This window comes from Puma concolor, chromosome D1 (genome assembly GCF_028749965.1).
Source record: "Puma concolor isolate L17-30 chromosome D1, mPumCon1.1.hap2, whole genome shotgun sequence".
NCBI classification, from domain to species: domain Eukaryota; kingdom Metazoa; phylum Chordata; class Mammalia; order Carnivora; family Felidae; genus Puma; species Puma concolor.
In genome coordinates, this window is record NC_141676.1 from 62,668,466 (window position 1) to 62,681,806 (window position 13,341).

The 13,341-nt window shown below is 47.5% G+C and overlaps 1 protein-coding gene across 15 annotated transcripts in view; it reads right to left on the minus strand.

Annotated features, from left to right (window-relative positions):
* The window catches only part of TENM4 (teneurin transmembrane protein 4), a 2,941,751-nt gene that overhangs the window by 122,204 nt on the left and 2,806,206 nt on the right, over positions 1 to 13,341 (minus strand). For all 15 annotated transcript variants that reach the window (XM_086678435.1, XM_086678426.1, XM_086678434.1 and 12 more), the window contains one exon: positions 2,380 to 2,565. In XM_086678435.1, coding sequence (XP_086534561.1) covers positions 2,380 to 2,565 — 186 coding nt within the window. The remainder of the gene's footprint in view (positions 1 to 2,379; positions 2,566 to 13,341) is intronic.

Below are 13,341 nucleotides of genomic sequence, written 5' to 3' on the forward strand. Positions count from 1 at the left end.
TGAAAGGTAACAGAATTCTGAGCCAACGTCCTTTCATCTGAGCCACTATGACTTAGTCCATTACTTCTTCAATGTCCTGTGACATTTTTCTGGTATTTAGGACTGTCGGCCTCCCTCTTGAATCATGCGCATTTACCTGGAAGCATTTCTTATCTGGAGGAGAAAAAGCATCTGCAATCCCAGAGAGGAGCTGGCTCTTAAAGAGTGACAATGGGTGCTTGGGTGTGCAGGGGAGGAGAGGGCAGGTGGGAGTGGGGTGGGATGGTTTGACTTTCTGGCATCAAAACAAATGGGAAATTCTTCAGGCCAGGCTGATGTACATCTATAAGACACTAGACACAGCACAGCCTGCCCACCAGCCCTGTCATGAATCATCTGTGATTGAGCTGAGGGAGAACTTCCTGAAATCCCTCATCATCGTTTGACTAAGATGAGATGCTCTTATCTTATGAAAGTCTGACATCCATAAACTTGTTGGAACTTGGTATGGTGAGTTGAGGACTCTGTAAGCAAGTGATAGAAAACAGAATGCGTTCTCTCTGGGCTCTGATTTTGGTTTTAAGAGGGACAGGCCCCCTTCTGGGCTGGCAGACTGAAAGAGCAACCTGTCCCCAGTCATGGTGAAAGTGAGGGTGTAGGGAAGTGGGGTTTAAGGAAGAGGGCCCCGTGGGTGACTAGGGCCACTTCTCATCAAGGGACATCCAGGACCCTTGTAAGGTAGGATGACATTGATATGAGGAAGCCACCCAGAAGTGTGCAGTCTCTGCTAGGGACAAAGCACTGTGCACTGTGGCACTCTCTGCTAGGGACAAAGCAGGAAGGGCTGCCGTCGGCTCCAGGATGGCTCTGTTAAGAGTACGGGGTAGGCAAACCAGGTTTGCAACTCATAATGAGAAGGCACAGCCTCTGGGAAGGAGGTGAGCCAGATGCCTCCATAGCAAATTTGGGCTTTGCCTTGAAGACTGCACAGCAAGCAGCTGGTGAGGAGCCTGGGCACCAAGGCTCAGAAAACCAAGCCTCAAGTTCCAGTTCTACTTCTTAAAAGCTAAGTGACCTTAAGCCTCAGGTCCCTGAAAAGGAAGAAATAATATGTGTGTCTTCACAGGGTGACCGTTGGGAGCAGGAGTATGAAATAATGCAGTTAGAGCCCTGAGCACATGCTCGGCACATTGTAAATAATCAAAAATTAGAAGCCATTCTTATTAATAAGTGCAAGGAATCCCACAGCCATTTATAAACAGAGTGATGCTGTGGGGGTGGGGAATGATGAATACAGACTAATTTCAGATCACAAAACAAAAGGAATGGAGCCCAAGAAAAATGAGAGCAGTGGCTCCATTTGCTCCAAATTTCTTTGTCCCCCAAAAGATCTGGGGCTTGTCTCCCAGGTTCTGTAAGACCCAAGAGGTGACTTTCAGAGTCAGAGAGACACCCGGAATCCTGCCTTCCAAAGCCATGTGCTCACCATCTGATCACAGACCCTCCTTTTGAAAAAAATGGAAGGGGAAGAAGTTAAAACACACACACAAACCAGTTGATTCAATAAAGAGCTTTTGGTGAGTGCTCTTTCCAGGATAACAAACCAAGCAAAACGTCTGGCTGTGTTTAAAATCAACAAAAGCAGCAGGAAAGGCAGGAAGAATGGAGGGGAGTGATGAGCTTGTGCCGAGAGCTGCCAACAACGGTGCTGTTTCAGCAGGAGCCATGGGAGGAGCCCCAGGAGAGGACAGAGGAGACCAATGCAGACTGGATGGAAGCAAGGACAGGGGAGGGAGGGACGAAGCCAGGCCCAATGGGAGGCAGAAGTGGTGCCGGGGCCCGTGGGAAGCTTTCCCCAGGATTCCAGGCCTCTCTCAGAGCTCTGGCCTAGGTGGCGAGGGGGTGTGGGGGCCTCAGAGCTAAGCCCAAGCGCTCCCAACCAGATCATGAATTTGATAATATCGGCCACGCTTACTGAGCACTGTACCATGGGCCAGCCTGTGCTATGCTCTTTATATGCTATATGATCCCCATTTTATAGGTGAGCAAACTGAGGCTCAAAGAGGCACTGGGACAGCCCACAGCTAGCTGCTAAGTGGTAGTAGTCATGTGCCTTATTCCTGACCTCCGGCTTCTTAATACAGAGCCCTACCGCGTCCGGCCCAGGAAGGGTACATAGCGAGGCACGCGGACCAGCTAACAGACATCTGGGAAATGCAGACTGGGAGGGAAAAGGTTAAAGATGGCCAGTTGTGAGCTTAAGTCCAACTGATGCTGGGAAAGGCCAACCATAATGTCGCCAGATGAAAGGACGTTTTGCCCAGCTCCCACATGCGGACAGAGGCAGCGTGCCACCCGCAGCAGGTCCCGCAGCAGGTCCCGGGCCTGGGCCCGCCATACCGATGGTGCAGTGTTCGCCGTTCCAGCCGGGGCTGCACTCGCACTTGCCGTCGCGGCACGTCCCGTGCTCCGCACAGCGCGGGTGGCAGGCCCGCTGGTCGCAGGCCGCCCCCATCCAGCCTTCCTCGCAGCGGCAGGTGCCCCCCACGCAGACTCCGTGGCCACCACAGTCGGCAGCACAGATCTCTGTGGGGAGGAGGAGGGTGGAGGGGGGGAGGAGGGGGGAGGGGGGAGGAGGGCGGAGGGGGGAGGGGGGAGGAGGGCGGAGGGGAGAGGAGGGGGAGGGGGAGGAGGGGGAGGGGGGGTGCAGGGGAAGGGGGGAGAGCAGAAGGGGAGGGAGGGGAGAAAAACAAAACACATTTTGAGCCAGTCATTGTTGGGAACAAGGGTCACACGTGGCTACCCACCCCGTCTCCTGTGAGGCTCGGGAGTCGAATCTCCCTGAACAGTGTAACCCTCAGATGAGAACAATTCTCCGGGCAAAAGCCTGTCCTGACCCGTTTCCCTACCAAAATAGGGCGGATTGGAGGGCTCTGCTCTGTTTGCTTTCCCCTATTGCCAGCCTGTCCCTGCTCTTGTGCTTGCCACCTCCAACGGGGACGGGCCTTCCAAACAGATGTGAGGAAAAGTCAAATTTAATTAAAAACTGGTTATGTGTGAAAACAAAGTGAGGACGAGTCCCCCATTGCCAAGTGAAGTGCTCGTGGATCTGGCTTGGGCACGTGCAGGGGGCCTGGGGTCTGCATTTCATTCTGGCCTTGACTGCGATGGAGGTGGGGTGAAAGGGAGGCCAGTGCCCCGCACCCTGGCGTGTTTTCTAGGGGGTGGCTCTGTGCTTCTGCCACCTGTGCTCCATGCTCCACACACTGCCCTGTCACTCCCACTCCAAGCACCACCTCAGTGGCCCTTCTGATCCAAAGCAAAGAGTTGGGGGACCATCTCACAGCCAGAGAGGGGTTGCCCAGCCCTTCGCAAAAGGCCTGTGAGTCGGCACGAAACACACACGGCCCGATTCACAAGCCGCTTGGGCTGGGGGCCAGTGGCAGCCTCACAGTTACACAGGCAGAGGTTGTGAAGTCTCGGAAACAGGTTTTAGGAAACTGGTTGAGCAGCTGTGGCCACTGATGCTCTCTGCCAGCACTGTGATGGAGACCCTGCCTGGAGTCTGGGCCTCGAGGCCCCACTGTCTTCAAATGAAAATCCCGACGCTTTTATTCTTTTTCCAACTAAATTAACTGGCACTGTGTCACGCTGCATTTGCCCACGACAGCTTGGAATCTTCCAAGCTGTATTCTGGTTTAGAAGCTACTAAGAGTCTAGCTATTTTTGAAAAAGGAGCTAAATCAAAATTAGATCGCAGAGGTTTAGACCTTTCATATCAACCTACAATGCAATGGCTACAATGTTTAAGAACTAAATACAAGGGGCACATGGGTGGCTTAATCAGTTAAGCGTGTCAACTTCGGCTCAGGTCACGATTGTGTGGTCTGTGAGTTTCAGCCTCGCGTCGGGCTCTGTGCTGACAGCTCAGAGCCTGGAGCCTGCTTCAGATTCTGTGTCTCCCTCTCTCTCTCTCTCTCTGCCCCTCCCCTGCTTGCATTCTGTCTCTCTCTGCCTCTCAAAAAGTAAATAAGCATTATGTGTGTGTGTATATATATATATATATATATATATATACACACACACACGTATATGTGTATGTGTGTGTATATATATATATATATAAACATATATACATATATAAATAAATAAATAAGACTTAGAATCAGATGGGATTCTAAATATATGTTCTGCCAGTTATGTGACCTCAGGCTACCTATTCCATTGCTGAATTTCGCTTTCTTCTTCTGTAAAATGGGGGTGGTGAAAGCATCCCTTCAGAGGGTGCCTGATATACAGTATGTATCAATAAATTCACACTGATCATTAATTCTTCAGATAGTACTGCATGCATGCCTACTATGCGCTGAAGAGTGTGGCTGTGTCAGGAATACGGAGAAAAACTAGACATAATCTCCATCCTCTGGGAGATCACAATCCAGACAAAGCACAAACTGATGTTGGAATCCAAAGGGTATCCAAATAATCTACAGCTGTTACTGCTGCACCTTCTTGCTTATACACAGTAAGTAAAAAACCATGAATTTTAGGATCAGATAGATTTGGGGTCCACTCTTGTTTTGTCACTTATTGGCTGGGTGATCTGCAGGTTGCAGGTTATGAAATTCATTGAGCCTTGCTTTCTATGTCTGTGACACAGGCATAAAAAAATTCCCATTTCACCATCTCACAGGGACGTGGTGTTAGATCAAATGAGGTAATGTGTGGGAGAGCCATTTTTGGCTTAATAACTAACACTTATATCAGGTTTTAGAGTTTGCAAAGCACTCTTCATATGCAATTTCTCATTTAACCTCGACAACAATGCTGTCAGAACACCCAGCTACTATCTTTCTTAGAGGTGAGGCTACTGAGACCCAGACGGTATGAGCGAATTCTACAAGGTCATGCGGTTCCCCTGGTGCTTCTTCCTTGTTTTGACAATTCTCAGGGCAATATGCAAGACAGACATTTTAAGATTAAGGAAACTGATCAGCAAAGAGGCAGGCTCTCCTCTGCAGGAACGTCCTGGTTCTTCCAGCGGGTCTGTCTCCTTTCCTGGCCCTGTTGCTTATCTTTTGTTACATCCAAGCCAGCCCCTGGATATATGTGAAATGAAATGAGATCCCCTCCGCAGAATTTCCCAGACACTCAGTCTCACTTTTGTCATCTGGAGACTGCTGGGCTGCCCATCCAAATGCAGCATTTCCTCACCATTTTACACCAGACACGCTCTCCTGGCATGAAGCTGAGGTTGCCTGGTGGTTGGGCCCCTCTCCATCAGCCTTTTACAAGCTGGGTTGTGGGCTCTTACACGTCTTAATGCAAGGGGCCTGAACAGGGTGACCTTGATGTTTATGGGATGCTAACTGATGGGAACACAGCCTGTCAGTGTTCAGGTTCCCCTCTGCAGATGGCCTCTCCGCCTGCGTGGGAGACTCACTGACTCCTGATGGGAGCAGAAACCAGAGATGCTACTTTATCATTTGGTCTCAAGTTGTAGGTCCTGTTGTGATTTTTCTTATGTTTCTCTCTCTCTCTGTTTTTTTTTTTTTTTTTTTTTGTCCTTGATATAAAAGGAACTGCTTTCATTTTCCTTCTTGATTTTTGCTTTGACATGAAAACAGATATAACTTCCCAGAATGGTTGCTGGAAACCAAATAGGATGGCACTGAAGAATGTGCTTTGACAGCTCATCTATCCTTTATGTGATGTAAGTGGGATTCTGTGAAATGTGGGTCATGGCTCCTCTCCAATCCCAGTTTCCTTGCTTGTAAGCCAGGGATGACACTAACCACTGGACAGGGGTGGTGTAGGAACTGCTCTCACTTGTCTCCTCTCTCATGTGCCCACTACGTGCCAATCCTACAGCAATGGGATCTGATGGTGACCGTGCCAGGCATGGTTCTTTCCTGACCTCCAGGAGTTGACATTCTAGCATGGCAGACAGACATAACTGATATCAGTTACACGAGTTCACATGTGCAGAAGTAAAACTTCTAGCATAGCGTCTGGCACGTAGTCAGGGTATAATAAATTGTGCTCACACGTACTTTTGTGAGAAAGAAAATGATGTGTAGTAGCATATGCACTGGACTGACGTCAGAGCATCGGATGTGAATCCTGACTCTGTGACATATCCAATACAAGTGAGCATTTGATAAGTTCCTGTTGACCTTCACCTGATCCACATCAGAGCTTTCTGGCTGATAGCTGGAGGGGCTGGGACCTGAGAGGAATCCTTTGAAGTACTATGGAGAACACAATCCGTAGGGTAGACTTGGGCTCCGATTCTGACTCCCCAGCTTCCTTGGGTCCTTGTAGAGTCCTCAGAGAATTATTTAATCTGGGTCATACTTCTGCACTCCCCAAATGAGGAGAGTAATAATGGTCCCCCACTGGTTGAGTGGTGATAATGGAAGAAAAGGGTGCATGTGAAAGGCCCTGGGTAAGCTGTGCTATGAACACAACTCACTGATGAGGACTGAAGACCTCTTGTGTCATCAGAGCTGTACTTCCTGAAGAGGAGCATCTTCTTGAAGAGCAAAATATTAGCTTTTGTAGTGATCAGCCTCAAAATTTAGGTATGCTTTCTCTAGTTACCTTGCATGGCACCATTGGCCAATACCATTGAAACCCAGGAAGAAGCCGTTTGTATTTACAGCCTTGGCTTCCTCTTGAAATCTCATGAAAATCCCAAGCTGTCTTACAATTTTGATTCTAAGCCTGTAAAGTTCTTGACTGAAGCGTACAGGATCTTGGAGATGAACCAGGCCAGGCCCAAGAACACATTAGCTCTTCTCTGAGGGAAAGCCATGCCTATAGCTCTTCCCCTCTGCACCTCTGCCTTGCCTCACCCCTGTACATGCCTGTCTTTTCTCCAGACCAACAGCTCACCTAATGGCAGGCCTTAGCTTTTTCTCATCTTGGTCCCCCCGCAGCAAGCACCAGGCATGGCACAACGCGAGATTTCAACAAATATTTGTTGAGAAAACAGATGAATAAAAAAAAAACCCCAAAAAACCCCCCAAAAAAAACACAAAACTTCACGGAAGAGGTGTTAAATTACTTGGGCTTGACTCTGTCTCAGGGTCATATTGTACAAGAGTTATTTAGTTAGATATGTTTGCACAGGGGCTCAGTCCCCTTTGTGCCTAACTTTCTTAGAAACTCAGCTGCAAGCTCTGACTGAGAACTCTGTAATCTTAAAGGGCCTCAGTCCTTACACTCGCATGCACACCTTTCTTCCTACTGCTTCCCATGTCATACCCATTGTCCTTCCATGACATGGAAGCGAGTAGGCACAGGAGGAAGAAGTGAAAAGGGGAGGGAAAGATAGCAGGTTTGGCTACTGGTTAATTGCGCCCCAAAGGGTATACATAAGGGAAAAAGCTGCTCCAGGCTCCTCTCATTAAATGTTAATCCCTATACGAGCCTGGATGAAGCCTGGGACCTAGCACAGCCATGTTTTAATTTGTCTGGACTTATTTTACAATCCTGTTCATTAAAATAGCTGGTATGGGAAGCTGTGGCGTTCCCCTAAAGGGACAGACTTACATATATTTTTCTCATAAAATTGCTGCGACTTGGAAAGATGCTCAAAATTGCCACAAGGGAGGAGTGCAAGGGTCGCCGCCCAAGGATCCGTGGGCTTTCCTGCTGAGCAAGGAACAGAGGCAGGTGAAACAGAGTCTTGGCCCCATGTGACCTCCTGGAAAGTCCTTTAATAAGTCCGTATTTAGCACTAAAAGGGATAATAGGGGAAAATTGTTCTATTTTGCTTAGGCCTTGAGGTTCTTAGAATGCCCTTAAGAAATTTTAATAGAGGGTTAAATAATTTTAAATGATTCCTGCTAGGATTTTCTGTTTTATCACTAGCTCTTCGGAATTAGTGCACAGCTCAGGAATTTCTCTGAAATTCTGGTACACGTTAAGTCTAAGCCACGCTATTGAAGCAGAAATAAGGAGAAAATGTAGAAGCCTTGCCGGTGGCCCACAAATAATATCTCATTAAATCCTCACAATGGCCCTGCAATGGTATTTTCATTACTGTATCATAGCTGGGGAAACAGCTTGGAGGGATTAAGTGACTGGCTCAAAGGTAACTTAGCTAGAATGACAGGTGGCTATGATTAACACAGCTCTTTGGCCTGTGACTTGTGTGACCAAGTTGAGGTGAAACCTCAGTTGTAACGTGACACATTTCAATGACTGTTAGTTACATATTAGGTCATTGCCCCAGCTAGAATACAGGATCTCTGAGATCAGTCAGAGTCTCCTTCCTCACCCTGACCCAGTGTTTACCATATTAAGTACTTTTCCTTTTGTTTGTCTGTTTATCTGTTTGTTCACCTTCCATATGCCCATCTGTCCATCCATCTATACAATCCACCCAATCATCTAATCATCTATCCAGTCACTAGGCCATAAGCCTGTCTGTCCGTTCATCCATCCATCCATCTATCCATCCATACATCTGTCCATCCATCTATCCATCTATATGTCCGCCCATCCATCATCCATCTATCCATCACTCATCCATCCATCCATCCATCCATCCATCCATCCATCCAGCTATCATCCATGCATCCAGCCATCATCCGTGCATCCAGCCATCCAATTGTGTGACTTGGACAAGTCACTGCACCTTTCTGTGCCTCAGCTTTCTCTTCTGCAAAATAGTGTTTATACACTAATATCTCAGGTTCATCTGTGAGGCTTAAATGGACACCTTACAATGTGCCTAGTATCATACACATCTTTTATAGAGTAAACACTGTATGGCAACTATATCATGTTTATGGGCTAGAAAGATCCAGGAGAAGGGAGAGTTTAATGATTCTGGGGAGAGCAAGGGGATGATGTGAACAACCGAGGCACCTCTGAGCAGCTAGAGAGGACTAGATTTGGAGCACAATCTGAGGGACAGCTCTTTGTGGGCACCTCATCTTCTGGGGAGGGATATGTAGGCCAGGACCTGTTTAAGGGACAGGCCAGGATAATGGTAAAGCACTTTACCAATGGCTTCAATGTTCTCAGTGAGGTCGGAATCTCTGCTGACGGACAGAGGAGGACATTTAAAGAGCCCTTGCGGGGAACAAGAGCAATAACTCCCAAAGTATAAGGAGGATGCAGCTGGAAGGGCCCAGGAGAGGCTAAAGATCATGAGCATGAGGTGGTTTGGCTTCCAGTGCTCAGAAGCAGGCTGTAAGCTGAGGGATGGTGAGTGGTTGGGATGGGCCTGGGTTTTGCAAGGTGGATATGGACCCAGGTAGAGACAAGGGAGCTGTGAGTGATGAAGGAGAACAGCTGGAGGTGAAGGACCATGGGACTAGGGGAAAATGATGGAGAAGGAGGGTGTTGGAGCTGGGCAGGAAGTGGCCTGCTTCTGACCAGGGCATTTCCCTCAGGTGGGTTTAGGGGTAAGAGAGAAAACAAGGAGAAAAACTTAGAGGACCAGTTTTTGTGATGAGAGCATAAGAAGACACTTCAGAGATGCTCTAGCCATTCTGTAGACAGGAAAATGAAGGGCCAGAAGAGAGGAGTGCCTTGTCTGTCGTCCCACAGGGACATGTGTGTCAGTGTCTGAGCAAGAACTTAATGGCTGACTTAGGAAATAGTCACATAAGGGGCCAGCTAGACAAATGGCTGAAGCGGGGCCTTACCACACACTGTGGCCCCTCCTCTGTGCCTCTGTACAAGCTGTTTCCGTGGTCTGGGTTCCCCTTTTACCTCAATCTTCAAACGTTCAACTCTACATTGGCTTTGAGTTCTGGCTCCTCCTCTTTGAAGCCTCCTTCTAGTGTTCCATCTGGCAAGACTTTCACCTCCTGCCTTCCCAAAGCACTTGACACGAACCTTTCTTTATCAGGGTAATTAGTCTGTCTTGCCTCCAGAGCCCTCCCGTCACCAGATTGATCTCTACATTCCCCAGTGAGTCTTACACAGGAAATGTATCTTCTGACTGCGTCAAGGTTCTACCATTTTGCACAGAACAGAGGCTGGGATTCACAGAAGCTAGTATAAGGGCCTCCTCTGCTACTTCCCAGCTATGGGAAACAAATGTAGCAGCCCTCTGAGCCTTCTCTTTGTCATTTAGAAAATGGCAATAATGATTCTAGCTGCCAGAATCCTGAACTTGATTTAAAAACATACTGGGCACCTACTATGTGCCAGATACTCCTAGAGGCTGGGGATTCAGATATTATATTAAATTATCTCTAGGCTCAAGGAACTGAAGTCTACCCATATGTGTAAAGGAGCACCAAGCTACCACCATGCCCAGCACACAGTAGGGTAATTACAAGGTACCTTTCTTTCCCGTAGACAGATATCTCTATATTTTGAACAAAAGGGTTTCGATGTAGCACACCCCCCCCTTCCTCCTTTTCTCACTAAATTGGGAAGATGGCTTTTTAGTCTCAGTGCAGGTTTCAAGAAGCAGCCAGAAGAGGAGGAAGGTACAGGAAAGGAGCCTTTGACTTCCTTACAGCAATTAGTGTCCCCTTGACATTGAGGTCAAACCCAAGCCACTCTCCCGTGCTTTTCAACTTCCATCTCTATCACCAGAGGGTCAGCGCTGCTCCCAGCCACTGCTCCATCCCACAGATCTAGTTGGAGGAAAGCTAATGAGCCTTGGAAACCACATGGCCTTTCACCTCACTGGAGGAGCTCGGGAAGCTTTCAAACCAAGCAGGAAAGTAGATTCCAGGATGTTGGTGCATAGCACGCTCCACACCTATTCCCCCAGGACCAGAATTTCAAGCTTCATGAAGCACCTATCACAGGAAGTAGTAAGCCACTGCCATTCATCTTAATTGGAGGGTATTCAGGTGTCCTGATTGGAGGAGTTCAAACTGAGCTTGGGGGAGGCCTCCAAATAGGGTCTGACTTTGCAGAAGGATAACAAGGCAGGAAAGGGCTGGTGAGCACAGAAGCCACAGAACATGCCCAGGATGTGGGGTTTTGGCCAGGGCTGGAATACTACCTACACCCCACAAAAGGGCCCAACTGGATGAACTGAAGAGACAGTGATGTTCGCTCCTCTTCCCAGAGACCCCCGGCCCTGCTATCCTTTATGAAAGGCCCATCTCTCCACCCGATCACGTGCCCACCTGTCTAACTGGCTCCTGGACATATCCACCTAGATGTCCTCCTGGCATCTCCAACTGCATGCCAGTGTTAGAGTATGCTTTCCAAAATCAAACCTCACATGTCACACCTCTGCTTAAAACTTTTCAGTGGCTCCCACCGATAGATAAAACCTAAACTCTTCCGAGGCCATTCACGACTGGATGCCTGCTAACTTTGCTCACCTCTTCTCCCTCTCACTACTGCCACCAATATCCTAAGCAAAGCCACTCCAAACTACAGGTCTTCCCTGGAAATGCCATGTGCTGTCGCATCTTTGTGCATGTTGCAAATCTCTGACTTCTACAATGGGATGCTGCAAGGTGCTTGTCTCTTCCTTCTATCTCTGCCAACAACCCACCTCCATCACCCACCTTAAATCCTGCTATCCTCCAAGAAGCCCCCTGATCACCCCGGCTGAAAGCAATGACTCTTTTCCTCGAACCCTTGTAGTATTGCCAGTTTACATGGTTCTTGGCACTGGTATCCAATGAACTGATACCTTGTGAACCTCATACCTGAGTCATCAAAGGGATCAGCATAAACCTTGGAAATGGCCAATGGCACAGTTATGTAGAGGATAAATACGGGCTCTGAAGTCTGAGATGGCTGGATTTGAATCCTTGTTTTCCCAGAGTGTCTCTGGGCAAGTCCCCCAGGCTCTCTGAACCCTGATTCCCTGGGAACAATACCATCTGCAGTGTCACAAGATTCTTATTTGTTGTCTGAATAAATCATGAAGCATATACATGAAGAAGCTCTGTAAAACGTAAATAAAATCTCCATTCAGAGAGCAGTTATTATTTTAAAATTACAAGTTATATACCAGCAGTTTGATTCAGGAAGACAACCGGAGATTGTGTACAAGCCATCGGCTTGGGCGTCCAAACAGAAACCTGATTCTGAAGCCCAGTTTCAGGAGGGCTTATATTTACATACTGAAGAGCTCCAATTCTGATAGAAAATGTTCTGGGGCTGTCAGGGGAAATTCTACTAAATTACAAAGCTGCCAGCTCCTGGTTTATCAACCTTTAGCTCTGGCACTATTTAGTACTATGCCTGTCTGGGCCCAATTTCCCAGTCTTTGATTAAATGTTAGGAACTGACCATCTCATTGTGTCTGAAACTGCATGCTACTTCCCAGACAACTGGTGGGCTCTTCTCTGCTTCCTTCCAACGCCTTCTCTTCCTTCTCTGCCTCAGTGTCAATCTCTCAGATATTTATTATTCTGAACTTTGATTTCAGGCTACCACTTGCTGTTGGGAAGGGGTACAGGAAATGTCAAGTCTCAATGGATATTATTCCTCGGCTGAAATTCTAACCTCGGGTTCCTCTTCCTGTAACATACCTATACAGAAATAGCCCGGCCTGATCATTTCCTTTTGATGTTTAATTGGATGTCAGTGCTGTGCTTTCTGGGCTGAGAAGCTAATGCTTCTCAGAGAGAGAACAATTCCGGCTATACACACGAGACCTGTAGCGGGGAGAATGCTCCGCGCTGAATGTAATTTTCTCTCCCATCCATGAACAGAAGACAATTTCTCTGGCATTAAAGCATCTCACTCAGTCTTTCTGTCATTAATAAGAATCAAATTCTGTTCCCTCAAATTTAAATGTAATTATATTTGCCTCGTAAATAAAATTGAATTACCATTTTCAAAATTTAGCACTAATGCAAATGCTATATTTAGAGCTTTAATTTTTTTAACCCTGTTACTACTGTCGACTTATTATTATTATTTTTTAAACACTGGGCTTATTTTGCTGTCAACTGTGACTTAATTTGATAACAGAGCGTCTCTGTTCCCTATCTTTCCAGTCATATTTGTTGTTAACTATGCTTCGTGGTTAGCTCATCTTTTTGATAGGGGAAGAGAGTAATAGAGAGGCAACTGGCAGCTCAGAGGATCTGAATTTGAATTCTAAAAGGTCCACCCTAAGCGAAGGAACCTAGGCCAGGATGGGCTGAGAGAGCTAAAGAGCGAGCCCTGACATGGAGTCTGAGAGAGAAATCTTCACTGTGCATTGGAAATTTTTTTAATCCGAGATTTGCAGCAAGGCATTCAGTAGACCCCAGGTTTGGACCCTGCCTACCTTTCTGGCCCAACTAACTGCCCCCCCACCCCCACCCCAGAGCTCTGAGTCTCCGGTCAGAGAAAAGATTTTCCAGAGGCCACTCCTGCATATCTGTGTACTTCGCACATGCTGTTCCATCTGCCTGCACTTCCCCT